We start from the raw sequence: 27,432 nt of genomic DNA, 5'->3' as shown, positions 1-27,432 counted from the left end.
AAATGTAAGTATAAGGAACCTGGAATGGCTATATTTCTATGAGAAAATACAAACTTGAAATCAAAGAGCATTACTAAGATAAAGAGGCCAAGTTCATAATGATAGAATGATCAGGATTCTGAACACCAACACAAAGAAGATTCTCAAATATATTATGTAAAAAAACAAATAAACCTGAGAAATAAATGCTTATATGAGCTTAGCACTGATTCCCTCCCATATCTGCATTTCAAGGAATTGAAAATTACTGTCAGTTCCTGGTATGATTTAAACTGGAACATAATATCAGTTGTTAAAAGGTAATAATTGTACCATATTCCACTTTGCTATAATTAGAAACAAAGGATTTTATTCATTAACTATTTTAATCTAATTTTACTCATTAGTTATATAATCTGTACTAAACAAGAAAAAAACTTGCTTTCTGTTCTTTCCACATAAAAAATCATAAAGCAGCTCACTTTTGTATCTCGCAAATTCCATTTTCTGAAAATGGCTTAAGACTGGAACAGGCTCATTTTAGTTTATTTCAAGATCATGTACAAAGTCCAATGCTAATTTCACAGAGTCACTGAGGGCAAGTGCATCCAGACAGTAAATCTTTAAACAAATTTCATTGTCAAACAGCTAGAAGTATCTCTCGTATGCACTTTTCTCTGTGACTTTCTTAAAAAAGTAATACCTCCTGATTCAAAAGGACTGGGGAAACTGCTTCCACTGCACTGCTGCCCTGGTGAGGTGGGTGAGGCCCATTGATGAGAAACTGGTGTGAGATCACACAGACTTGATGTGAATTAATGAAAGGAAACTTTTCCTCCCTTTAAACTTATTGACATAAAGTCATTGTGTCTCCTCTTGAGGATCAGCTCTTCATACTCAATGGCCTTTGAGGAGCTCCTGGATCAGGTTGGTGGCCTGGGGAAATTCCAGATCCTTCAGATGGTTTTAGTTCTTTCTTCTCTCATGATACTAGTCTCTCATACGTTATTGGAGAATTTCACTGCAGCCATTCCTGGTCATCGCTGCTGGGTCCACATCCTTGATAATGACACTGTCTTTAATAATGACACTGGGGTCCTCAGCCGTGAAGTCCTGGACTCAAACTTGAAGCCAGAGAAGTGTCGTCGCTTCCTCCTCCCTGAGTGGCAGCTTCTTCATCGGAATGGGACCTTCCCCAACATGACCGACCCAGTCACGGAGCCCTGTTTGGATGGCTGGGTGTATGACCGAAGCTCCTTTTCCTCCACCATTGTGACGGAGGTAAGAAGTCCCATCTACCTCTTGTGAGTACATGGTGTGGGTGTTAAGAATAACATACAATAAATGTAGTTCAAGTCTTCAGTTACCGTGTAGATATACTGTAGTTGGCTTTCTTTCAGCAAATAGTGGTTGCTTATCTTTTTAACTGCCAAGCACTTATACTGAATTTGAGGCCAGTGAAACCGACCAATTAGACATGAATTCTACTATCACAGAGCTTGAACTCTAGTGTGAAGACATTAGACAAGTAAGTACTTGACACAATGTGTGAAAAATTATCCTTCCTTGGTCTCTTGTTCTCCGTCTAGTTTCAAATTGGAAATATCTGTATTGATTTTTTAAATTCTCCATGCCCCAGCTGCTTGTCAGAGAAGCAAATCAGAGTGTGTTTCAGTCTAGGTTGAAATTGGGTCATCAGTATTTTTAGAAAAATCTCCTCAATGTTTTCGATGTGTGGCAAAGAATGAGAACCACTAAGGTATGGAGTGCGAAGTGAGTATAAAGATTGGCCCTTGTATAAACTAGAAGAGTTAGTTGAGGATTTCTAGAGAAGACCATGCTTATGCTGAGACTTGAATTATACAGACTAGTAAATATAGTAAAGGCAGGCTGGAGAGTGCATCCACTGAGGTCTGTTGGAGCCAGTAAACATTGAGGGATTAATAGCTGCTGTGAAGCTCCTCTGTGCTGGTTTCCTTCTCTTCCAGTGGGACCTAGTATGTGACTATCAGTCACAGAAAGCCGTGGTTCAGTTCCTATTCATGGCTGGCATGCTGGTGGGAATGCTCGTATGTGGCCCTCTCTCAGACAGGTGAGTGTCTCCAGATCGCTGCTACCCTTTTCATCAACTTATGATTACATCTTTCCTTAAGAAGTCTTTACTGAGTTCCAGTATGAAAATTACATTGTTGCGGGTAGCCTTGGTTTCCAGGGAGCTAGAGATGGAAATGTAGAATTAGAGTCAGTCTAATGAATGCCATTTTGTTGCCACAGAGCTCTCTGTGCAGGACACAGAAATGACATCTATATAAGACCTGGGCACATTTCAGAACGGTGTTTCAAGAAGAGATACAATAATACCTCATTTAGAAAGATAAGAAAGAGTAAACTATGGAAAGGGAGAAGGTGCTTCAAGACAGGGGGTTCAGCTTTTTAAGACACAGATATGGAGAACAGCATTGTAGGCCTTTACCAGGGCTTCTATGTGAAGTGCCTCCTGGACTCAGTGAGCGAAATGCTTGTGGGTTCCCAGATTGGTGGTCAGGTCATGATTGCCCCACTTTAATGAGTAGGCATTTCTATAAAACCCAGATGCATAGTGAAATGGCACTGAAGATGTATTAAGAAATAATTATGGGGGCTATCCTGGTGGTATAGTGGTTAAGTTTGAACAATACACTTCGGCAGTGGCAGCGGCGTCCCAGGGTTCACAGTTTTGCATCCTGAGTGTGGACTTACACACCACCCATCAAGCCATGCTGAAGCCATGCATGAAGAGAGAGATTGAAAGAGATGTTAGCTCAGCGAATCTTCCTCAAGCAAAAAAGAAAGACTTGGGGTTTTAATCTGGATGTTTGATCTGGTAAGAAAAAAAAGGCTTGTTAGAGGTAATTTTTGCAACCATATAAGGTAATTAATCTAAAGACCTCAGGTGTCATGATTCATGGTGTGAGAAGTTTGGGGTATCCTGTACCTGGTAGTGCTCATCCTGACGTACACAGGCAGCCATGGCAGTCACACACTCAGGTCTCCCCTAGAGGAAATGCAAAACATAAAGTAGTCCTTATCCTATATGAGCCTAAGGTCATTGAATCTTTCTGCTGAAAATTGTGAACCCTGAGTGCATCACACTAAATGTAATTCATAAAAGATTTCAGAGTCATATTGTTTATATCAACCAATCTTCTGATCAAGCCTTTTATGATGACTCACAATAAAATGCTAATTTTTCCGTTTAGATGGGCAAAAGGTAGTAGATGTGTTTGTGTGTCTTCTGTGTGGAGAAGAGGGGGTATAACAGGAAGTGAGAGTAGAAAATTTGGTGAAGAATGGGGAGCCTTATAGCTAAGCTGTATATTTTGAAGTAAACATAGGTAAAAAACTTCTGGACATTGGCCTTAGCACCAAAAGCACAGGTAATGAAAACAGAAATAGATAAATGGATTATGTCAAATGAAAAAGCTTCCAGTAAAAAATGCAAAGGAAGCCTACAGAATGGGTGAAAATATTTGAAAACCATATATCTGATAAAGGGTTAATATCCAAAATATAGGCAACTACTACAATCAATAACCAAAACATAAATCACCTAATTGAAAAATGGGCAAAGGAACTCAATAGATATTTCTACAAAGAAGACATGGAAATAGCCAACAGGCATATGAAAAGGTGCTTACATCACTAATCAGTAGGAAAAGGCAAATCAAAATCACAATGAGATATAACCTCACACCAGTTCAGATGGCTATTATAGCCAAACAATTGTTGCTTTTCCGCTATGTTTTCTTTTAGGCATTTTACAGTTTCAGGTCTAATGTTTGCATCTTTAGTCCATTTAGAGTTAATTTTTGCCAGCAGTGTAGGATAAGGGTCAAATTTCATTCTTCTGCATGTGATTATCCAGTTTCCCCAGCACCATTATTGAAGAGACTATCCTGTCTCCATTTAGTATTATTGGCTCACTTACCAAATATTAGTTGACCATATGTGAAGCTTAATTTCTGGGATCTTAATTCTGTTTCTACTGGTCAATGTGTCTATTTTTATGCCAATATCATACTGTTTTGATTACCACAGCTTTGTAGTTTAGTTTGAAATTGGAAAATATGACACTTCTAGCCTGGTTCTTCTTTGTCTGGGTTGCTTTACCTATTCGGGATCATTTGGAATTCCGTATAAATTATAGGATACTTTGTTCTACTTCCATGAAAAATTCCATTGGAATTTTGATAGAGATTGCATTGAATCAAAGGATGGCTTTGGATGGTATGGACATTTTAACAATATTAATTTTTCTGATCCATGAACATGGGTTGTCTGTCCATTTATTTGTATCTTCTTCAATTTCCTTCATCAATGTCTTACAGTTTCCAGTGTCCAGAACTTTCACCTTAATGGTTAAATTTATACCTAAGTACTTTAGTGTTTTTCATGCTATTGTGAACAAGATTGTTCCCTTTATTATTATTTTTTCAGATGTTTCATTGTTAGTCTATAGAAATGCAGTAGGTTTCCGTATGTTTATTTTATCCTGCAACTTTACAAATTTGTAGATTAGCTCTAACAGTTCTTGGTTGAGTCTTTAGGATTTTCTACATATGAGATCATATCATCTGCTAAGATAATTTAATTCTTTCTTTCCAATTTGGATGCCTTTATTTCTTTTTCTTGCCTGATTGCCCTGGCTAGGACTTTCAGTACTATGTTGAATAGGAGTAGTGTGAGTGGCCACCCTTCTATTTTTCTGAACTTGGAGAAAACTCTTTCCACCTTTCACCATTGAATATGACATTAGCTGTGAGCTTGTCATATATGGCCTTTATTATGTTGAGGTACATTCCTTTTATACATAATTAGTTAGGCATTTTTATCAAGAAAGAATTTTTTTTAATCAAAAGGCTTTTTCTATATCTATTGAGATGATCATATGATGGTTATCTTTCATTCTATTAATGTGTCGTATCACATTTATTAATTTGCATATGTTGAATGATCCTTGTGTCCTAGAGATAAATCCCTCTTGATCATGGTGTATGATCATTTTGATGTACTGTGGAATTCAGTTTGTTAATATTTGTTGAAAAGGTTTGCTTCTATATTCATCAGCGATGTTGGTCTGTAGTTTTCTTGTAGTCTCCTTATCTGATTTTGGTATCATGGAAAGAGTGGCCTTCTAAAATGAGTTTCTTAGTATTTCTTCCTCTTCAATTTTTTGAAAATATTTAAGGATTAGTGTTAATTCTCCTTAAAATGTTTGGTGGAATTTACCCATGAAATCGTCTGGTACTGGGTTGTTTTATGTTGGGAGGTTGTTGATTACTGATTAAATCTCCTTAAGCATTATTGGTCTATTCAGATTTTCTATTTCATTATGAGTTAGTCTCATAGGTTATGTGTTTCTAGGAATTTATCCATTTCTTCTATGTTCTCCACTTCGTTGCATGTAAATGTTCATAGTAGTCTCTTATGATTCTTTGTATTTCTGTGGTATCAGTTGAAATGTCTCCTCTTTCATTTTTGATGTTCTTATTTGTCTTCTCTCCTGTTTTCTTAGTCTAGCTGTAGTCTGTCAATTTTGTTTATCTTTTTTCAAAAAATCATCTTTTCTACTGTTTTTATGGTCTCTATTTCATTTATTTCTGCTCTGGTCTTTGTTATTTCCTTCCTTCTGCTAACTTTGGGCTTAGTTTATTCCTCTTTTCTAGTTCCTTGAGGTGTAAACTTATGTTGTTTATTTGAGATCTTTCTTTTTTCTTTACATAAGCATTTATTACTATAAATTTCCATCTTAAAGCTGCTTTTGTGGCATTTCGTAGGTTTAGGTATGTTATGTTGCCATTTTCATTTGTTTCAAGATATTTTTTGATTTCTCATTTGATTTCTTCTTTGACTCAATTTTTTTCAATTATTTAATTTCCTCATATTGTGGATTTTCTAGCTTGCCTCCTGTATTGATTTCTAGTTTTATCCCATTGTGGTTGCAAAAGATACTTGATATAATTTCAATCTTCTTAAATTTGCTAAATTTTTTGTGACCTAACATATGCTCTGTTTTGAGGAATGTTCCATGTGCACTTGAGAAGAATGTGTATCCTGCTGTTGTTTGATGGAATGTTCTGTGTATCTGTTAGGGGAATTTGCTCTAAAGTACACTGTTCTTGTTGTTCATTTGTTATAAAGTTCCAATTTCCTTCTTGATTTGCAGTCTGGAAGATCTATCCACTGTTGGAAATGGATAATAAAGTCCCCTACAGTTATTGTATTTTTGTCTCTATTTTTCTTAAGATATGTTAGTATTTGCTTAATAAATTTAGATGTTCTGATGTTAGCTGCATATTTATTTATTATTTATATGTCTTCTCAATGAATTGACCCCTTTATCGTTATGTGATGAGCTTCTTCATCTTTTGTTACCATTTTTGGCATAAAGTCTACTCGTCTGATATAAGTATAGCTACCTCTGCTCTCTTTTCATTTCCCTTTGTGTAAAATATGTTCTTCCATCCCTTCATTTTGGCCTCTGTGTCCTTAAGGCTGAAGTGAGCCTCTTGTAGGCAGATTACGGCTCAGTCTTTTTTTAATCCATTCAGCTACTCTATGTCTTTTGATTAGAGAATTCAATTCGTTTGTATTTAGAGTAATTATTGGTAGGCCAGGCTGACTAATTCCATCTTATTAATTGCTTTCTGGCTGTTTTGTATTTCCCTTGTTCCTTCCTTCCTCTATTGCTGTCTTCCTTTGTGAGTTGATAATATTCCTTAAAGAAATACTTTGGTTCCCTTCTCCTTCTTTGTGAATCTAGTATAGCTTTTTGCTTTGTGGCTACTATGAGGCTTACATAAGACATCTCAAAGACGTAGCAGTTTATTTATACTGATAAGAACTTAAGTTCATTCACATACAAAAACTCTATCCTTTTACTCTCTCTTTTTTATGTTTTTGTTATGTTAAGTGCTTCTTACTAAAATTAAAAAAAGAGTAGGAGGAACCTTTGCTGGTAATATGTATGGCATGCTTTCTGGTGACAATTTCACAGGTGTATACTTTTTTCTAAACTCATCAAATTGTGTACATTGATTATATACAGGTTTTGTATGTCAAAAATAGAAAAGTAAAACCTTAAGTAATATCAGAGCACCAGGATTGCTTTTTGATCTGGGGTGCAATTGTTTCTAAGCCCTCTTAGCTGGTAGAACAAGGAACTATATGTGTGTATTCTAAACGATGTATATAAACACATGTATAAATGTTTCTACATCTAACTATCTGTATGTATATTAAGCTAAAAATGAGTTCATATTGATGTCTCCAACTGTAATCCATTACTATAATGGCCACTCTAGTCTCCACTCTTGCTTGCCTGTAAATTCCCTCTCCAAAGTGAGAAAGCTATGTTCTATCAACTACTATCCATATGGTCATTTGTTCAATTCTAGTATACATGTACAGCAGTGTCAGAGTTGCTAACTTGTATCCCCCAGGGAAACAAATTTATTAACTGGATTGCAGGGCTTACATGCAGTTGCTTTAGTCTTACACATTCCACTCATTTCCAAAATGATTCAGATCAACACCTTTCCCCTACCCCTTCGCTGAAGTTGTTGCACACATTTGTAATACAGTTAATTTTTCTAGAGTTTTGCTTATTGCCTAATATGACAATCCTGTTCTTTGGTGTGTTTAAACCATTTATGTATGGTTATTATTATACGGTTAACTTTGATCTTTTGCAAAAAATTTTGTTCAACTTATTCAAATATTGGAATGGTTATTGAATGATTTATATTTAAGAAATGAGCATTATCACATTGATTTTTTGACACATAACACGCAACTATTTACTATTTCCAAACTGGAAATAATATAAGGATCCAACAACAATAGAATGGATAAATCAATTTTGATATATAAAGGATTTGTATACATCAAAGAAAATGAAATAAGAATTGCCCAGTGCAAAAGTATGAGCTGAAAGGACTTCAGTTATTGCTTTATCTGTTAGTGTATTTTTTCCCATTTATCAAGTAACAAAAATTTTTGAGCATATACTTTATGTGAGATACTTGCTCAGTGGTTAACACATTGTTTCCTAACTATGTCTTTTGAAGAGCACAAATCCTGTGTGTGAGGTCTTTTTTTAAATTTTATTGAGGTCATATTGGCTTATAGTGTTGTGCAAATTTCAGGTGTACATTATTATTTCAGCTTCTGTAGAGATTGCATCATGTTCACCACCAAGAGTCTAGTGCTTAGCCATCATCATACATATGTGCCTCTCTATCCCTTTCACTCTCCCCCACACACCTTTCTCCTCTGATACCACTAATCTTTTCTCCTTATCTTATATGTGTTTATCTTCCACATATAAGTGAAATCATAGTGTTTGTCTTTCCGTCTGACTTATTTTGCTTAGCATAATACCCTCAAGGTCCAACCATGTTGTCAGAAATGGCACTATTTTGTTTTTTCTATGGCTGAGTTGTATATATATATATATATCCCACATCTTACTAAAAATTGCTAATAAGATTTGCAATCTATTTCTCATCAGAAACCACGAGTTCAGAAAACTGTGAGGTGATATATTTAAAGTGCTGAAAGAAAACAACTGTTATCCAAGAATTCTATATCTGCAAATCTGTCCTTCAAAAATAAGGGATAAATTAAGACATTTCCTTATAAACAAAATATGAGGAGATTTGTTACTAGTGGATTCGTCCTGAAAAAAATACAACAGAGACCTCCTCAAATAAAAGAACACTACACAGTAGCTCAAAGCTGTATTAAGAAATAAAGATAATTGATATAGGTAAATACATAAGCAAACATAGAAGCCAGTATGATTATATTTTTGATATGTAACTCCATTTTTAATTTCCTACAGGCTTTAAAAGAGACATTCATTAAAAATAATTAAAAATGTATGTCGTTGGGCATGGAATATGTAAAGATACAATTTTTCTTAAAGAAGAGCATTTTTTTAAGTATGCTTTTTTATCTGGTGAGAAAGAGTGGCCCTGATCTAAGAGCTGTTGCAAATCTTCCTCTTTTTATGCTTTTTTCTCCCCAAAGCCCCAGTACATAGTTGTATAACATAACTGTAGTCATTCTAGTTCTTCTATACGGGATGCCACCAAAGCATAGCTTGATGAGCCTTGTGTAGGTCTGCACCCAGGATCCAAACTGGTGAACCCCAGGCTACTGTAGTGGAGCACATGAACTTAACCACTCAGCCATTGGACCGGCCCCCTGTAAAGATGTGATTTTTGACAACACCATAAGGGAGGATGAAGATGTTTATGAGCAGAGTTTTATATGCTGTTGAAGTTGACATCAACTCAAACTAGATTATTTAAAAGTTAGGACAACTCAAACTAGATTATTTAAAAGTTAAATGTTAAATGTCGTCACCATGGTAACCACAAAGAACATATCTCATACAAAAAAGGAAGCAAAAAAAAGACTCAAAATAGTTCACAAACAAAATTAACTAAACGTAAAAGAAGTCAGTAAAGGAAGAAAAGAATGACAAAAAATGTATAAGACCATAAAGAAAAAAAATAGTAAAATGACAGAAGTAATTCCATATCAAAAACCTATTTAAATATGAATGGATTAAGTCCTCCTAAAAAGACACAGATCTGCAGAATGGAAAAATAAAGCATGACCCAACCATAACAAAACATGATTCACATATATGCTACCTGCAAGAGACTTATTTTGGATCAAGAGAAAGTAGATTGAAAGAGAAAATACACAAAAAGACATTTCATTCAAATAGTAATCAAAAGAGAGTTGGGTTAGCTATACTAATAATAGATCAAATAGACTGTAAGCCAAAAACTGCTACAAGACACTAGGACATTAAATATTGACTAAAGAGTCAATTCCTCAAGAAAATATAACAATTTTAACCATATATGCCTCAAAGAATAGAGACCGCAAACCCGTGAAGCAATAATTAACATCACTGAAGGGCAAGATATTTCTCTAATAATAGTTGAAAACTAGAATACTTCAATTTTAATAATGGATGGAACATCTAGACAGAAGAATATTAAGGAAATACAGGACTTGAGCAACACCACAAACTACTAGAGCTAATAGACATGTATATAACTCTCTACCTGGTGACAGCAGAATTGCATTCCTTTCAAGAGCACATGGAAAAATTCTCCATACTTAGATCATATGAGGCCCAAAATCAACAATCAATAAATTTCAAAACATCAAAATCATACTAATTATTTTGTCTGATTACAATAGAATGAAACTAGAAATCAACAGCAGGAAGAAAACTGTAAAGTTTATAAATGTATGGGAATTAAACAAAACACTTTTAAACGATGTGTCAAAGAAGAAATCACAAAAAAATAGAAAATATTTGGAAGTGAATTAAAGCAAACACTCAACATCTCAAAACTTATGGGTTGTAGTGAAGACAATGCTCAGTGGGAAATTTATAACTGTAAACATCTACATTAAAAAGAAGAAGGGCCACTTCCATGGCCTAGGGGTTAAGTTCAACACACTCTGCCTTGGTGGCCCAGGTTCAGTTCCCAGGATGGACCTAAACAATTCATCAGCAAGCATGCAGTTGCAGTGACCCACATACAAAATAGAACAAGATTGGCACAGATGTTAGCTCTGAGCGAATCTTCCTCAGGAAAAAAAAAGGAAGAAAATGGAATGGTGATGTCAGTAAGGCTGCAGAACAGCAAGGCCCCAGCTCTCATTCCCACATACAAACAATGATTTGGCAGTCATTCACAGACAAAAGTGCCCTTGTAGGAGACTTGGGATTCAGGTTAAAGATTGCAAAATCTCAGTGAAACACAAGATCAAGAAGGGCAGCATTGAGAAAGCAGGCCTGCACCTCAGTGGCAGGCCCACTGACCGTGGTCTCATCTACAGACCCAGAAGCAGCATATCCCCAAGCAGCCATAGTTCCAGCCTCACGTGTCTGCAGTCCTACCACAAGCCCCATACACCTAGGGACTTGGGAGTTGCCACACCCTTTGATGCCCCTGATAATAGACCCACTGTTCTTAGACATTACTGTAGACCTTGACACAGAACTGTGACCATGCTTAAACCTTGCTGACCAGGGTGCAAGGAGTCCTGTCAGTCCAGGGACCTGGCAGGAACCACACCCATCCATACTATCAATAAAGGCCCACTGACCAGACCTGACCATGGACCCAGCAGCAGGCATATGACCCAGATATACCCTCACTAAACTGTGATCCTAGAGGAGGTCCCATCAGTCTTAGGACACAGAAGGAAGTCTTTATCTGCCAAAATGAATTCATAAAGACTGGAAGAGTTGTATGCTCCTTCAAATGCAGAAACACCAATGTGAGGTACACAGATTATGAAGAATCAGGCATACATGCCACTACCAAAGGAAACTAACAAAGCCCAAGTAATTGACCCTACAGAAATGGAGGCCAGTTAACTTCTTGAGAAAGAATTCAAAATAATCATCTGCAAGAAGCTCAATCAACTACAAGAGAACATAGATAGACAAATAAATGAAACCAGGAAAACAGTATATGAAAAAAATGAGAAATCTAATAAAGAAATAAAAATCATAAAGAAGAACCAAAAAGAAATCCTAGAACTGAAGGATAAAGTGACTGAACTGAAAAATTCAATAAAGAACTTCAACGTAAGATTCGATCATTCAGAAGAAACAATAAATGAACTCAAAGAGAGATTTTTTGAAATTATCCAGTTAGAGAAACAAAAAATAAAAGATTGAAAATGGGTTCTGAGGGCAGGCCCAGTGGTGCAGTGGTTAAGTTTGTGCACTTCACTTTGGTGGCCAGGGATTCACAGGTTTGGATCCCAGGCATAGACCTACACACTGCTTATCAAGCCATGCTCTGACAGCATTCCACATACAAAATACAGGAAGATTGGCATGGATTTCAGCTCAGGGGCCATCTTCCTCAAGCAAAAAGAGGAAGATTGACAACAGATTTTAGCTTATGGTCAATCTTTCTCAATCAAGAAAAAGGAGTTCTGAACACATACGTAACTTATAGAACAAAATCTATTGAAATAATATATGCATAATGGGTTTCTCCAAAGAAGAAGAGAGAAAGGGGCATAAAGTTTACTTAATGAAGTAATGGCTGAGAACTCCAAAAATCTACAAAGGGAAATGGAAATCTTGATTCATGAAACCCAAAAGTTTCCAAATAGGCAAAAGCCAAAGATGTCTACACAAAGACATAGTATAAATAAATTATTAAGCAGCAAGAGAAAAGTGATTTGTCACAAACAAGGGAGCTCTCATAAGACTATCAGTGGATTTCTCAAAAATCTTGCAGGTCAGAGGAGAGTGGGATGATATACTCAAAATATTGAAAGAAAAAGATGGCCAACAAAAAATATTTTATCTGGAAAATTTCTCCTTTAAGACTAAAGAAGAAATAAAGCCTTCTTTAGACAAGCAAAAACTGAGAGAATTTATCATCACAAGATTTGCCTTACAAGAAGTGTTGAATTAAAAACACTAAATAACAATGTAAAAGTGTATGAAAGGGTACACCTCACTGCTAACAGTAAATATAAAGACAGAATATTATAATCCTCTAATGGTGGCATTTAAATTGCTTTTAACTCTAGTGTATAAATAAAAAGAAAAAAGCAATAAGGATTGGGGAAAGACGTCAGCATCATGGTGGAGTGAGCTGTCCTGGTAATCTCTCCCTTCCACCATACAATGAAAAAGACATTCATATTTCAAGAGAGGACATCCAAACACAACACAAAAGACGTCTAAGAGACCCACGCAGCCATATGACAGCGGGCAGAGAGGGTTGAGCACTCCTTCAAGGAGGTAGAATGGGGTGAGAGAAAACTTCACTCACTCCCCAAAACACTGGGATCTGGGGCCTTGGGCAACCTCCCAATGGGAAGGAACAGGGGTGGGGATGTTCATTGTTGGAACATCAAAGATCCCCAAGGGCCCTCACAGCCTCAGGGAAAGCCCCTACAGAGGTGAAAGCTAATGTGGGAATGACCTCATCACAACACCCCAGGAGAGCAGATAGTGAGGGCAGAGTGCGAAAGCCCTGAGAGTACACAGAAGAAAGTGCCCCTCCACCCCACCCAGACAACACTGGCTCCAGCACTTGGGATCCTGGCAGAACACAGAGGGCTCAGAATACACAACTCTTGACCACTACCCAGTGGCAATAGGCAGTAACCATAACCAAATAATACCATGATGCACAAAAACAGAGCCACATCATTTAGCAGTATCAAAAATAATATTAAATCTCCAGACCAGAGAGAAGAGGACAAGTACCCAGAAATCAGTCCTGAGGACACAGAAATATAAAATCTAAATGACAGAGAATTCAAAATAGCTATCATCAAACAACTACATGAGTTAAAAGAGAATGTAGAGAAACAATCCAATGAGTTCCAGAGCTACTTCACAAAAGAGATTGAAACTACAAAGAAGAAGCCATCAGAAATATTAGAGATGGAAGACACAATGGAAGAGATAAAATATGGATTCCTTGAATGCTCAAGCAGACATCACAGAGCAGCAAATCAGCATAATTGAGGACAGACATGTTGCAATGCTCCAGATAAAGGAGGAGAAAGAACTAAGACTAAAAAGAAATGAAGAAAATGTCCGAGAGATATCCAACTCTATTAGGTAATGCAACATAAGAATTGTAGGTATTCAAGAGGGAGGATAATGGAGCAGAAAGCTTGTGCAAAGAAATCATAACAAACTTCCCAAACCTAGGGAAAGAGATGGAAATCCATGTGGAAGAGGCGATCAGATCTCCTGAATATGTAAATGTAAAAAGACCTACTTCAAAGCATATACTAGTGAAACTGGCAAAAGTGAATGACAAAGACAAAATACTAAGGGCAGCAAGGGAGAAGAAAATAACCTACAAAGGAACTCCTATCAGGCTTTCGGCAGATTTCTCTGCAGAAACCTTACAGGCTAGGAGAGACTCAAATGACATATTCAAATCTTTGAAGGACAAAAACTTTCAGCCAAGAATACTCCATGCAGCAAAAATGTCCTTCAGATATGATGCAGAGATAAAAACTTTCCCAGATAAAATCTAAGGGAGTTCGTAGCCACAAGACCCTCTCTACAAGAAATCCACAAGAAGGACCTCATACCTGGAAAAAAAAGGAGAAAGGAGTTACAAATCATGGGGTAAGGAGATAAATAGGTAGAAAAACTCAGAAAATTTTACCTATGTGTCAGAACAGGTTAGGAAATACTCAAGAATAGCATTAAAGATAAAGGGAAGGAAAACACCAAAAACAAAGATAATCTTGTCATTTTAATCACAAACTCACAACACAAGATGGAATAAGATGTGAGAAAAACAACTTCGGAGGGGAAGAGGAAAGGCACTGAATTGGTTTAGTCTAAGGAAATAAGAAGCAATCAGAAAATGGACTATCTTATCTATGAGATTTTGAATACAAACTTCATGGTAACCACTAAACAAAAAAGCAGAACAGAGACACAAATAACAAATAAGGAGAAAACAAAGAAACAGAACATAAAAAAGCTACATAACTCAATTGATAGACCAAAATATACAGGACGAGAAACAAAGGAAATGCAGGGGAACCAGAAAACAAGTAATAAAAGGGCAGCACTAAGCCCTCATATATTGATAATCATCCTAATCATAAATAGATTGAATTCTCCAATAAAAAGACAGAGTGGCAAGATGGATTACAGAACAAGAACCCAAAATATGCTGCCACCAGGAAACATCTCAGCTTCAACAACAAACACAGGCTCAGAGTGAAGGGATGGAAGATGATACTCCAAGCTAATGGCAAACAAAAGAAAGCAGGTGTTGCAATACTTATATAATACAAAGTAAACTTCAATATAAGACTGCTAAACAGAGACAAAGAGGGGCAGTATATAATGATTGAAGGGACACTCCACCAAGAAAACATAATACATAAATATCTGTGCACCCAACACAAGAGCACCAAAGTACATAAAGCAACTATTAACAAACCTAAAAGGAGATATTAACAATAGCACACTAATAGTAGGGGGCCTCAACACTCCACTCACATCAATGGATAGATCACCCAAACAGAAAATCAACAAGGAAACAGTAGAATTCAATGAAAAGCTAGACCAGTTGGACTAATAGACATATATAGAACACTCCATCCAAAAACAGCAGAAGACTCATTCTTCTCAAGTGCACACAGAACATTTTCAATGATAGACCGTATGTTGGGAAAACAGGCAAGCCTCAATAAGTTTAAGAAGACTGAAATAATAACAAGCATCTTTTCTGATCACAATCCTATGAATCTAGAAATTAATTACAAGAAAAAATCTGAGAAAGGGACAAAGATTTGGAGACTAAACAACAGGCTATTGAACAACGAATGGATCATTGAAGAAATTAAAGGAGAAATCAAGACATATCTGGAGACAAATGAAAATGAATTCACACCATACCAACTCGTATGGGATGCAGCAAAAGCAGTATTAAGAGGGAAATTCATCACAATACAGGCTCACTTTAGCAAAGAAGAAACATCCCAAATAAGCAATCTCAAACGGCAGCTAACCACCAAATTAGAAAACGAAGAAACAAAGCCCAAGGTCAGCAGAAGGAGAGAAATAATAAATGTCAGAGCAGAAATAAATGCTATTGAAACAAAACAGGCAGTAGAAGGGATCAATGAAACAAAGAGCTGGTTCATTGAGAAGATAAACAAAATTGACAAACCCCTAGCCAGACTTACAAAGAAAAGAAGAGAGAAAGATTGGATAAATAAAATTAGGAATGAATGAGAAGAAATAACAACAGATACCACAGAACTACAAAGGATTATAAGAGAATACTACGAAAAGCTATATGCCAACAAAATCGACAATCTAGAAGAAATGGATAAATTTTTGGACTCTTACAGCCCCCCAAAGCTGAATCAAGAAGAAAAAGATAATCTGAATAAACTAATCACAAGTACAGAGATTGAAACAGTAATCAAAAGCAGCCCAAAAAATAAAAGCCCATGGGGCCGGCCCAGTGGCACAGCTGTTAAGTGTGTATGTTCCACTTCGGTGGCCCAGGGTTCGCCGATTCATATCCCAGGTGTGTACATGGCACTGCTTGGCAAGTGGTGGGCGTCCCACAAAAGTAGAGGAAGATGGGCACGGATGTTAGCTCAGGGCCAGTCTTCCTCAGCGAAAAGAGGAGGATTGGCAGCAGATGTTAACTCAGGGCTAATCTTCCTCAAAAATACAAAGGCAAAATAAAAACCCAGGAACAGAGAGCTTCCCAGAAAATTATAAAAACTTTCATAGAGGGGGCCAGCCCCGTGGCCAAGTGGTTAAGTTCGCACACTCCACTTCAGTGGGCCAGGGTTTCACCAGTTCAGATCCTGGATGTGGACATGGCACCACTCATCAGGCCGTACTGAGGGGGCTTCCCGCATACCACAACCAGAACCACTCACAACTAGAATATTGGGGGCTTTGGGGAGAAGAAAAAAAAAACAAAGAGAAAACTTTCAGACAGGATTTAATATCTATCTTTCTCAAGTTATTCAAAAACACTAGGGAAGATGGAATGCCTCCTAAGACATTCTGTGAAGCCGACATCACTCTGATATCAAAGCCTGACAAGGACAACACAAAAAAAGGAAAACTATGGGCCAATATCGCTGAGGAACATAGATGAAAAAATCCTCAACAAAATATTCGAAACCCAAATACAGCAATACATCAAACAGTTCATAGATCATGATCAAGTGGGATTTACATCAGGGACATAGGGATGGTTCAACATCCGCAAATCAATCAATATGGTACACCGCATTAACAAAATGAGGAATAAAAACCACATGATCATCTCAATAGACACAGAGAAAGCATTTGACAAGATCCAACATCAACTTATGATAAAAACTCCTAAAAAATGAGGATAGAAGGAAATTACCTCAACATAATAAAGGCCATATATGACAAACCCACAGCCAACATCATACTCAATGGGAAAAAACTGAACGCCATTCCTCTGAGAACAGGAGCAAGACAAGGTTACCCACTTTCACCACTCTTATTCAATATAGTACTGGAGGTGTTGGGCAGAGCAATTAGGCAAGAGAAAGGAATAAAAGGAATCCAAATAGGGAGCGAAGAAGTGAAACTCTGGTTGTGTGCAGATGACATGATCTTATATATAGAAAACCCTAAAGAATCCATCAGAAAGCTATCAGAAATAATAAACAACTACAGTAAAGCTGCCAGGTACAAAATCAACTTACAAAACTCAGTTGCATTTCTATGCTCTAAGAACGAATTTACAGAAAGAGAACACAAGAATTCAATTCCATTTACAATTACAGCAAAAAGAAAAAGTATCTAGGAATAAATTTAACCAAGGAGGTGAAGGACTTATACTATGAAAACTATAAGACATTATTGAAGGAAATAGATGATGACAAAAAGAGATGGAAAAAGATTCCATGCACATGGATTGGAAGAATAAATATAGTTAAAATGCCCATACTACCCAAAGCAATCTACAGATTCAATGCGATCCCAATCAGAATCCCAATGACATTCTTCATGGAAATAGAACAAACAATCCTACAATTCATATGTGGCAACCAAAGACCCCCAAATTGCTAAAGCAATCCTGAGGAAAAGAACAAAGCTGGAGGCATCACAATCTCTGACTTCAAAATGTAGTACAAAGCCATAGTTATCAACACAGCATGGTAATGGTACAAAAACAGGTACACAGATCAATGGAACAGAACTGAAAGCCCAGAAATAAAACCCCACATCTAAGGATAGCTAATCTTTGACAAAGGTGCCAAGAACATACAGTGGAGGAAAGATAGTCTCTACAACAAATGGTGTTGGGAAAACTGGACGGCCACATGCAAAAAGATTGAAAGTAGACCATTATCTCATGCCATACACAAAAATAAACTCAAAATGCATCAAAGACTTGAAGATAAGTCCTGAAACCATAAAACTCCTGGAAGACAATATAGGTAGTACACTCTTTGACACTGAACTTAAAAGGATCTTTTCCAATCCAATGTCTTCTCAGACAAGGGAAACAAAAGAAAAAATAAACAACTGGGACTTCATCAGACTAAAAAGCTTCTGCAAGGCAGAAGAAACTAGGATCAAAACAAAAAGACAGCCCACCAATTGGGAGAAAATATTTGCAAAGCATGTACCAACAAGGGTTTAATCTCCATAATATATAAGGAACTCATACAACTGAACAACAAGAAAACAAACAGCCCGATCAAAAAATTGGCAGAGGATATCAACAGACATTTTTCCAAAGAAGATATACAGATGGCCAATAAACACACGAAAAGATGTTCAACATCACTAATCATCAGGGAAATGTAAATCAAAACTACACTAAGATACCACCTTACACCTGTTAAAATGGCTATAATCACTAAGACTAAAAATAACAAACATTGGAGAAGGTGTGGAGAAAAGGAAACTTCATACACTGCTGATGGGAATGCAAACTAGTGCAGCCACTATGGAAGACAGTATGGAGATTTCTCAAAAGACTAAAAATGGAAATACCATATGATATTCTCAGTCTATATTATAAACTGGGAGCATTACATTTGAGGAAATATCTGTTATTGATTTAGCTCTTGATTTGTCAAGCTTTCAAGTACAAAGACTCACTTGTTAAAATTTTCTAAATTTCAGAGTATGCTTTCATTTTCTGAAGTTTTTACCACAAATTATTATTATTCCCATAATCTAACCTAACACTTTTTTTCTTAGGTTTGGCCGAAAGGTGGTTCTCAGATGTTGTTTGCTCCTGCTGGCCATCTCTGGGACCTGCACAGCCTTTGCTCCCACCTTCCTCGTTTACTGCTTACTACGCTTCTTGTCAGGTTGTTCTTCCATGGCCATCATGATGAATAGCAGTATGCTTAGTAAGTCATTAATTTTGATCTCCATTTTCCAAGCCTTGAATTTGACCTGGAAATTCCACCTTTATCTGACACTAATATCCTAACTGGGTTTTCTTTCAGTTGTAGAGTGGACAAGGTCTCAGTCTAAAGCCATGGTAATAACACTGGTATCTTGTGCCCTTAGTATGGGACAGATAATCCTGGGAGGCCTGGCTTTTGTCTTTCGAGAGTGGCGCACCCTGCAGCTGGTGGTGTCTGTACCTTTCTTTGTCTTGTTTCTCTCCTCAAGGTATGAGCCTTCTCTCTCACTGTGTCTTATGCGAGCATGGTATGAAAATGAATATTGAATTGAGACATAATTGATTTTCTTATTCCCTGGACCCTTCCTTACCATCTAGACCTAAACCCCATGCGTCTTATCTGTTCACTCAGTGCAATTTGAGAAGCAGAATAGGGAGTAGCAACGAACTTTCCACCTGGGAGTTCTGGGCATTTTCTGCCATCTTTATTCTTAAGTCTTACCCTGTAGATGGTCATAGAGTTATACCAACATTATATTCCTTAACATAGAATACAGACTCAAATATTTAAAAAGAAATATCTTCAATTCTTTTTTGGCTTTGGAAGGAGTCAGGTTATGGTGAAGTTTTCAGTAATTTTCACTTTTCTAGATAAAATTGGATAAAAGGAAGAGGCAGCAAATATATTCACATAGCTATTTGACAGAATAGCAGCCATGTTTCTCTAGTACTGAAAACGGTCATGCAGATTGGGTGATTTACATCATGTGTTCACCACTGCCTCCTCACTTAAATAATTGTAACAAACATTTATTTTTTGACAACTTCATCCCTACACTTAAAACAAGTCTAGGGGAGAGTCAGATTTATCGATCATGGAGAGATGATATAGATTTAAACAGCAAGGTGAGTTCAGAGAGAGAGGAGAGTGTAATCCATGCCAGACTCATCCGTTGTGTCATTCTATACTCCACAACCCTACAAGGAAGATGGCACTACTGTCTTCATTTTATTGATGAGAAAACTGAGGCAGATGTTAATAAGTGACTCACTTGTGTAGTAAGGTACCAACATAGCTGGTCGTGGCAAGAGTACTCCCAATCTTTGTTGGGCTTTAAGCTTTCATAATGTGAGACCTCCTTTTTTAAAAAAGGAATATATATTATGAGCATAAATTTGCTAGAACTCATGTCAAGCTTTGGAAGGTAATTACGTATGTGAGGAATTCTGAAGCTTAGGGTTCATAAGCTTCTCGGCAAATTTTTTGCTAAGTAAGCAGAGAGGAAATTTGACTCCAAAGTCTGTGTTCCTAACCATGAAGGTGTACTACGTGGAGTGGTCATTCTCATACTTTCCTAGCATTTGTATAATAGAACATGAGTTTCTATCCCAAACCCTACAAATGGTGGATATTAGATGGAAGGGAAAAAGCATCTGTAGTCAATAACCATAAGACAAATAAGTAAGAGAGAGTTGAATGCACTTGTAAGCTCTTCTTTCATCAGGTGGCTGAGGGAGTCTGCTCGCTGGCTGATTGTCACCAATAAACCAGATGAAGGCTTAAAGGAACTTAGAAAAGCTGCACACACAAATGGAAGGAAGAATGCTGAAGAAACTCTGAACATGGAGGTGAGCCAGACAGGGAAGGCACTTACTGGGTTGGAGGGAAAACTGACATCTGCCTTCTTATTGAGATAGACAAACCAGCTCTCTAACAAGGGCAGCTAATGAGAATGCGAGCCCAGTTCCCTAGTCTTTCACGGCCATCTCATGTAAAAGAAGCTCTGAGCACTAAGCAACTACCTCTTCCTTTAGTTCACTTCCTGATCTGCATCTATAACCTATGCAGTCTCATGGATGCCCTGCACCCCTCATTTTCAAAATACCATTGCGGCTGAATAATTTCCTGGACTCTCCTTTAACTGCCTACATCTTCCTTCATATCACTTCACACCTGTGATTGCATGTATAATATGCTACACTAGAAGAAAAGAGAACATATCTCTCTCGTCCTATTGAGTGCCAGTGCTCACCACAAGGCCTGGCACTATGCTGGCAAATGATACGTGTTTGTTGTTTTGAAGGTTTTGAGATCCACCATGCAGGAGGAGCTGGAGGCAGCACAGAACAAAACTACTATGTGTGACTTGTTCCGCACACCCAAAATGCGTAAAAGGATATGTCTCGGGTCCTTTTTGAGGTGGGCTTTACACAGTGCATCACAACATTAAAGGAGTGGGGATATGAACCTATTTATTTCAAGGGTTATAACAGTGTTGTGAGGGGGAGATGATGATTTGGAAATAAGAGATGAGGAAAATACACCAAATGATTGCTATATTTGGAGATCATCAAAGGGTTATAAAAAGACTCACATGGAACTGATTATACACTGAGGAGTTAATTATGTCATATCACTTTATCAGTCTCTTCACTGGAGATTGATGTTGAGAACTCCCATCACAGTACACATTTTGGCGTTTAATTTTTTCATTTTTGTTTTCAATTTTAATTGAAAGAAATCTTGCAAACAGTAAGATGAAGAGATGATGAATATATACAGTTCAGTGAATATTGCAATATGTAAAAATGTAACCAATTTCCGGACCAAGATAGAAAAATCCTAATTCTCCAGAAGGTCCCTTCATGTATCCCCTATAACAATAGCCAGCACCACTACCACTGACCCACTCTTATTCCCTCCTCACTGCCCTCTCCCAAGACAAATAAAACTTAACAACTGTTCTGATCTCCAACACCACAGAGGACTGTTGCCTGATCTTGACCTTCACATAACATAAATGACAAAATGGTTCTGTGACACACACTTTTTCCTCAAGCTTAGCCATGCAAGATTCATCAATTTTGTTGCATGTAGCAGTAGGTTGTTTTCTCCCACTGTTTCAGTACTCCATTAGATGAATACACTACAATTTATTCATGTACTTGAATGTTTGTGGATGTGTATTTGTTTCCAATTTGGGGTGTTAACACTAGGGCTTCTATAGAAAATCTTGTCCATTATATCTTGGGGGATATAAGTACTTACTTTGGTAGAGTCAGGAAGGGCAATTTTGAAGACTTTGAAGACAATATATACATCCCCCTACCCCTGCCAAGCTTAAGAATGTAACTATTGAAGTGTACAGTTTTCCTCTTCCTAGGCATATCCTAGGATACTGTTCCTCATTTCACTGCATTGTGCTTTTTCACATTTCCGCTATTTACTAGGTCACAGACTCACATATCTGAATCCTAAACAATCAGAATGGAAAGAAAAAGTAGAGATTATGATCAGGAAAGGACTTACTAGCTTGGGATTGCTGTGGTCTGTGGTGGTTTCTTCTGCTGTAATGTTGAATTCTAGCTCTCTCTGTGCGATGTATATTATTGAAGTGGACTCCTTTCCTTTATATGCTCTCTGGGTAAAGCGTAAATCTCCAGGGGGAACCTTTGATTTCATTTCCTATCATATAGTTGGTGCATGTTTTGTCTGCCTGTATTCTCTTAGCCTTAGGATGTCAGATATGAACCTTAAGTTCCCTAGAATTCAGTCAGAGCCCAGGACACTGTGCTTCCAAATCAAGGGGATTCACATAGTCTCTTTGAAGCTTCAATTACTAGTTGAGCAAAGGGAAATTTCTTCATGGTATGGGGGTTGGGAGGAGAGAGGGAGGACTCACAGCATACTGATAACCCTCAGAAAAAGTGTACTTTCCCTAATTTCCAAGTTTTAACTCTTCTATGTCCAACTTCTATATCCCATGCAGTTCAGTGATTGGGTCAGATTCTATTTCCCTGTCATTGCCAACACTTGGGGACTCGGACAAGAGAACGATAGAAGGAGTATCGTTTTCACATATTGTCATGCAATTATTTATGGTAACTTTAAATTATCATCTTAAAAAGAAGTGTTATGCAAACATGACTGGGCCTTTATTCTGTACATTGATCACTGGCTGCCTGGGTCAATATGATCATCAGCTGCAGCACGTAGGCTCTAAATATGGCATGTGTCTTTCCTCTTTTGTTCACTACAGATTTACAAACACATTACCCTTTTATGGCATCTTTATCAACCTACAGCACTTTGGAAGCAATATTTTCCTGTTCCAGGTAGTCTTTGGAGTTCTCACTGCCTCAGGTCGATGTCTTGCACTTTTATCACTGAATCATATGGGCCGTCGAATAACCCAGATGCTTTTCATGTTCCTGATGGGATTTTCCCTCTTGGTCAACATCTTTGTGCCCCAAGGTGAGAGAAGACTGGACTTTGGGGAAAGGAAATGTCTCTTCCTCCTCTTTTAGGGATTGTATCTGTCACACTTGTCTGAAGCCAGGAGCAAAGAGAGGTCCCAAGTAAGGGCTAAGTATTCTCCAAAGCCAATCTGAAGGTTTGCGACAAATTCTGCTGATAAATTGTTGGGAAAAGAGCCAAAATTCAGCAAAGGACAGCATAGGCATATATTTGTCTTCTTCACATCCTGGAAGTATGTGCAAACTGGTACCATTTAGTGCAATTGGTCACTTGCCCTTTGGCGATTCATTCTTTTAATAACAAGCATGGAGGGGTTAGGTCTTGCAGTTATCACCCATGTGAGGACACAATACACTCATGTCTTCTGTCTGGGCTTTTAATTACCAGCTTTGATGACTAATCAGGTTCCTGATCCCTATATATCCACACATGAGTGTGGTGTTAAGTCACCATGACTGCAGCCTTTGCTTATGGGAGTCTTCGTGACCTTCAGGAAATGAAAAATTCCCCGTTTCAAGTAGCAGAGGAATGGACAGTGGGAATAAGGAATTAAGCAGATTAAAAGCCTAGTCCATTTCCTGTTAGATTACTTTATAAGTTAATAGAATGATGACATGTAATGATTAGGAGAAACTCACTGGCACTATTCTTCACCTATCTCCCAATTCAGGAATGTACTTTGCAGCATTACAGATAGTTGGACTCTACTGCTCAGAATATCGTTAATGATGCAGGCCTACTCCCTTACACTAGAGTTCTTTCCAGTATTATAAAGCTATAATTATATTTCTTTTGATATTGACAAAAAACTATCTGAAACTTATTTTTAGTGGTTCCAAAACTCTGACACTTTTTTCCAAATAGAAGTTTCCATTCTTGGTTCTTATGTCTAACATTCTTCTAGCCCCAGCCTCTCTCCAGCCTGTCCACTAACAAAGTAGTCCAGTCCTTTGCTTACTCTATCACGCCATACCCACCCAATGACAATGTTGTATCTACACTATGTTGACTGACTCATCCAGGTTTACCTGGAATTTTCCTGGTTTTATCAATGGAAATCCCACGTTGCTAAAACTCCATAATTCCCAGGAAATCCAGGATGGCTGGTCACTTTAAATTCTGCATTTTAATTGGAAAATTCTCAAGTTTAGAGCTGGGTCTTACACTCCGCTATTCTCCACATGATGGTCCTATCTTCTACACTAAGCGCATAACAAGCCCTGGACAGAACAAGTAAAAATAAATTTCTGCCAGACTCACATTTTCTTTTCCTCTGGCAAATCTCAGATATGCAGAGAGATTTGCTGCAATTAATCTGGTAATTTTATGTGCTTTTTACCACCAATGTTGAAATTCTAAATTTCTCAATTTATCAACTGCTCAATGCTCTCTGCCACTGTACAATTTTCCACAATATATTTCAAACACACAAATAACCTCTAGGGTCTTTTTTCTGACTACATTTGTTGGATGCTGATTCCGTTAGCCCAGATTTCTTAGTCTCACTGGTCTTCCCGTCTCCAGAAATGCAGACCCTACGTGTGGCTTTGGCAAGTGTGGGAATCGGCTCTTGTGCTGCCTCTTCCTGCAGTGCTTCTGTCCACTTGGCTGAACTCAACCCAACTGTCCTCAGGTATGAGTTTATGGATGCTCTGCCAGAGCCAAAATAGGACTTTCCCAGCTAATCAACACTTATTGCGAGAAGAAGCCCAGGAAGACTTGTATATTATAAAAGCAATTGTTTGTAGTAGTAATGGTAATAATATACCAACAACAATTACAGCCAAAGTTTATTGAAAACTGATTTTGTGCCATGTACTGTGCTAAGCAGTACTTTAATGCGTAATCTCATTCAATTTTGGACCACTCATCAGGGCAGGTGCAATATGTAACATTCTATTTAAAATGATGAAAATGAGTCTTAACGCAAAGACAGCTAGAAAATCATAGGGCAAATCTCAAAAACAAGTGTTTGTCTCAAAGCCCATGTATTTAACAGTTGTGCTCTATTGTCTTTCCTAATCGAGTCAAAATAATATATCACAAATTACACATGTGAACGTTTGCCAGATTATTATGCATTGTTGTTTACCCCTCAGAGCAAGAGCTTCAGGATTAGGTTTAGTGATCGGCAGGATTGGGGCAGCACTGGCTCCCCTCTTGATGATCCTCGTGGTGTATCTTCCCACTTTGCCCTGGATCATCTATGGAGTCTTTCCCATCATTGGTGGTCTTGTTGTCTTCTTTCTACCTGAGACCAGGAATCAGCCTCTGCCTGACACCATCCAGGATGTGGAAAAAGGGTGAGTAAAACTTCTAGCCATCTCTTGTGAGGAACTGTGTAGTTTTAGTGGTGAAGAGATGAAAATTAGCTCTGTTGTGGTGGCCCTCATGAAAGAAAGACATTCGTGATTCTCTGATCCATATGAGCCTGGGAACCAAGGGGGAAAGAAATGAGACAGCCAGTGAAAGAATAATGTTAGGAAGACCACACAGAGTTAAAGACTCTCTTTGAAAAGATGATAAAGGAAATAATTGTTTAGGTGCCTATGAGATTTGGGTAATTTTGCTGCCACAAGTAACAAAAGATTGAGGATTGAGAAAATAAGAAACCAATAAAAGGTATTTTTAAATGAGGCAAATGGTATATCAGTTTCCTAGGGCTTCCATAATAATGGTCCACAAACGGAGTGACTTCAACAGCAGAAGTTTATTTTCTTATAGTTCTGGAGCTTGGAAGTCTGAGCTCAAGTTGTCGGCAGGGCCATGATCCCTCTGAAGGCTCTAGGGAAGTATCTGTTCAGGCCGCTCTCTTAGCTTCTGGTAGTTCCTTGGCTTGTGGCAGCAGAACTCCAGTCTTCACGTGGCATTCTCCCTGCATGCCTCTGTGTCCAAATTTCCCCTTTTTATAAGGACAGCAGTCATTTTGGATTAGAGGCATCCCATACTCCAGTATGACCTCATCTTAACTAATTATATCTGCAACAAGCCCATTTCCTAATATAGTAATCTCACATTCCGAGATACTGAGAGTTAAGACTTCAACATATGAATTTTGGGGGGACACAACTCAACCCAAAAAAAATGGGCAGTCCCCTTAAGATTTTCAATCCACCTGTTGACTTTCAAAAGGTGTCATTGACCAGAGGTCTAAAGAGACCAATGAGAGTAGAAACTTTCGAAACTGCTTTCTTGGGTCTGGACAGGCAGCAGGGCCTTTTCCAGCACGAGTGTCAATCCCTCATGAATTTTACTGGATTATAAAAAGATGATAGTTAGCAGATCAGTTTGTACGTGTGCATGGTTAAAGATAAACTTTATCTTTTCTGTCTTTATAACTCACTTTTGTTTGTTTATTGGTTGTCTCTGTTTTGTTTTTTCAGCAAAAAACTCTCAAGAAAAGTAAATGAAAAAGATTCTTACATAACAGTGACAAAATTTTAAGCTGCTGTCGTGAGCTAACCAGTGAGGAAAAGGAAAATATGAAAGAAAAAAACACAAAAGTTTTCCTTTATATCTACAAACTAGCAAGACAATACACAGGAAAAGTCAATCTTGTTTACATTTATGGCACAAATTTGCAATTAAAAAAATTCATAGAAACATGTAATTCTGTGAACAATCCAATATTTTGGGGAAGTAGTTGGAAAAGTTTCAAATTTATCAATAAATATTAATACACAAGATGATTCAGAAACAAAGGAAAACCATGGAAATAGGGTGTAGCTGGTTGATGTATGGACCAGCATATCATGAACTCTATCATAAATCTACTAAAATCAGACCAATATAGCATATGCAACCAGAAATCAAAAGAAATTCAGCAACAGATACCAATATATATATGCACTTAATACATGACACTTTTTGGAGGGGGGTATATGGGGTAGAAACTGTGTCACCTCTGATATAAGCTCATTTAAACCATTTTAAGAATGAGTTGACACCTTGTGTTTGTCCTTATACTTTGACGTCAGAAATCACTCACAAATAGAAAGATTATGTGCTCTTTGGATATATTCATTGAAATTATGACAATGCTGATCTTTCAATGATGGAATTTTAGGTGATTGTTATGTTTTCTTTGCAATTTTCTCTCTTCATATTTTAAACAAGTACCATATGTCATTTAAAATATTATAAACCTACTATCAAAATTGAAGGACAAATAACAAAATAAGCAATTTTCAAAATGTATATACACAATAAAAATCACTATAAATT

The 27,432-nt window shown here is 37.4% G+C and overlaps 1 protein-coding gene across 2 annotated transcripts; it reads left to right on the top strand.

Annotated features, from left to right (window-relative positions):
- The first annotated feature begins 615 nt into the window (after positions 1 to 615).
- Positions 616 to 27,432, top strand: SLC22A10 (solute carrier family 22 member 10). 2 transcript variants are annotated; one of them, XM_070230042.1, is made up of 11 exons: positions 616 to 906; positions 1,083 to 1,260; positions 1,968 to 2,071; positions 18,797 to 18,951; positions 19,051 to 19,219; positions 20,456 to 20,579; positions 21,035 to 21,150; positions 22,991 to 23,205; positions 24,733 to 24,841; positions 25,308 to 25,511; positions 26,592 to 27,432. In XM_070230042.1, exons 2-11 carry the CDS (start codon positions 1,180 to 1,182, stop codon positions 26,650 to 26,652), a joined length of 1,338 nt encoding a protein of 445 aa, XP_070086143.1. In that variant the 5' UTR covers positions 616 to 906; positions 1,083 to 1,179; the 3' UTR covers positions 26,653 to 27,432. The 2 variants fall into 2 exon arrangements, with proteins under 2 accessions (XP_070086143.1, XP_001503029.4); XM_001502979.5 differs by having other exon boundaries at positions 647 to 1,260.

This window comes from Equus caballus, chromosome 12, assembly GCF_041296265.1.
Source record: "Equus caballus isolate H_3958 breed thoroughbred chromosome 12, TB-T2T, whole genome shotgun sequence".
In the NCBI taxonomy this organism is placed as follows: domain Eukaryota; kingdom Metazoa; phylum Chordata; class Mammalia; order Perissodactyla; family Equidae; genus Equus; species Equus caballus.
This window is presented reverse-complemented; position numbering and strand designations above follow the sequence as displayed.

Bases quoted from the DNA above. Each gene is read 5' to 3' on its own strand.
- SLC22A10 (XM_001502979.5), top strand. From the start codon at position 880: ATGGCCTTTGAGGAGCTCCTGGATCAGGTTGGTGGCCTGGGGAAATTC. The intron at 20,580-21,034 runs GTGAGCCAGACA...GTTGTTTTGAAG, and splicing joins AAGAAACTCTGAACATGGAG to GTTTTGAGATCCACCATGCA. The intron at 23,206-24,732 runs GTGAGAGAAGAC...TCCCGTCTCCAG, and splicing joins CAACATCTTTGTGCCCCAAG to AAATGCAGACCCTACGTGTG.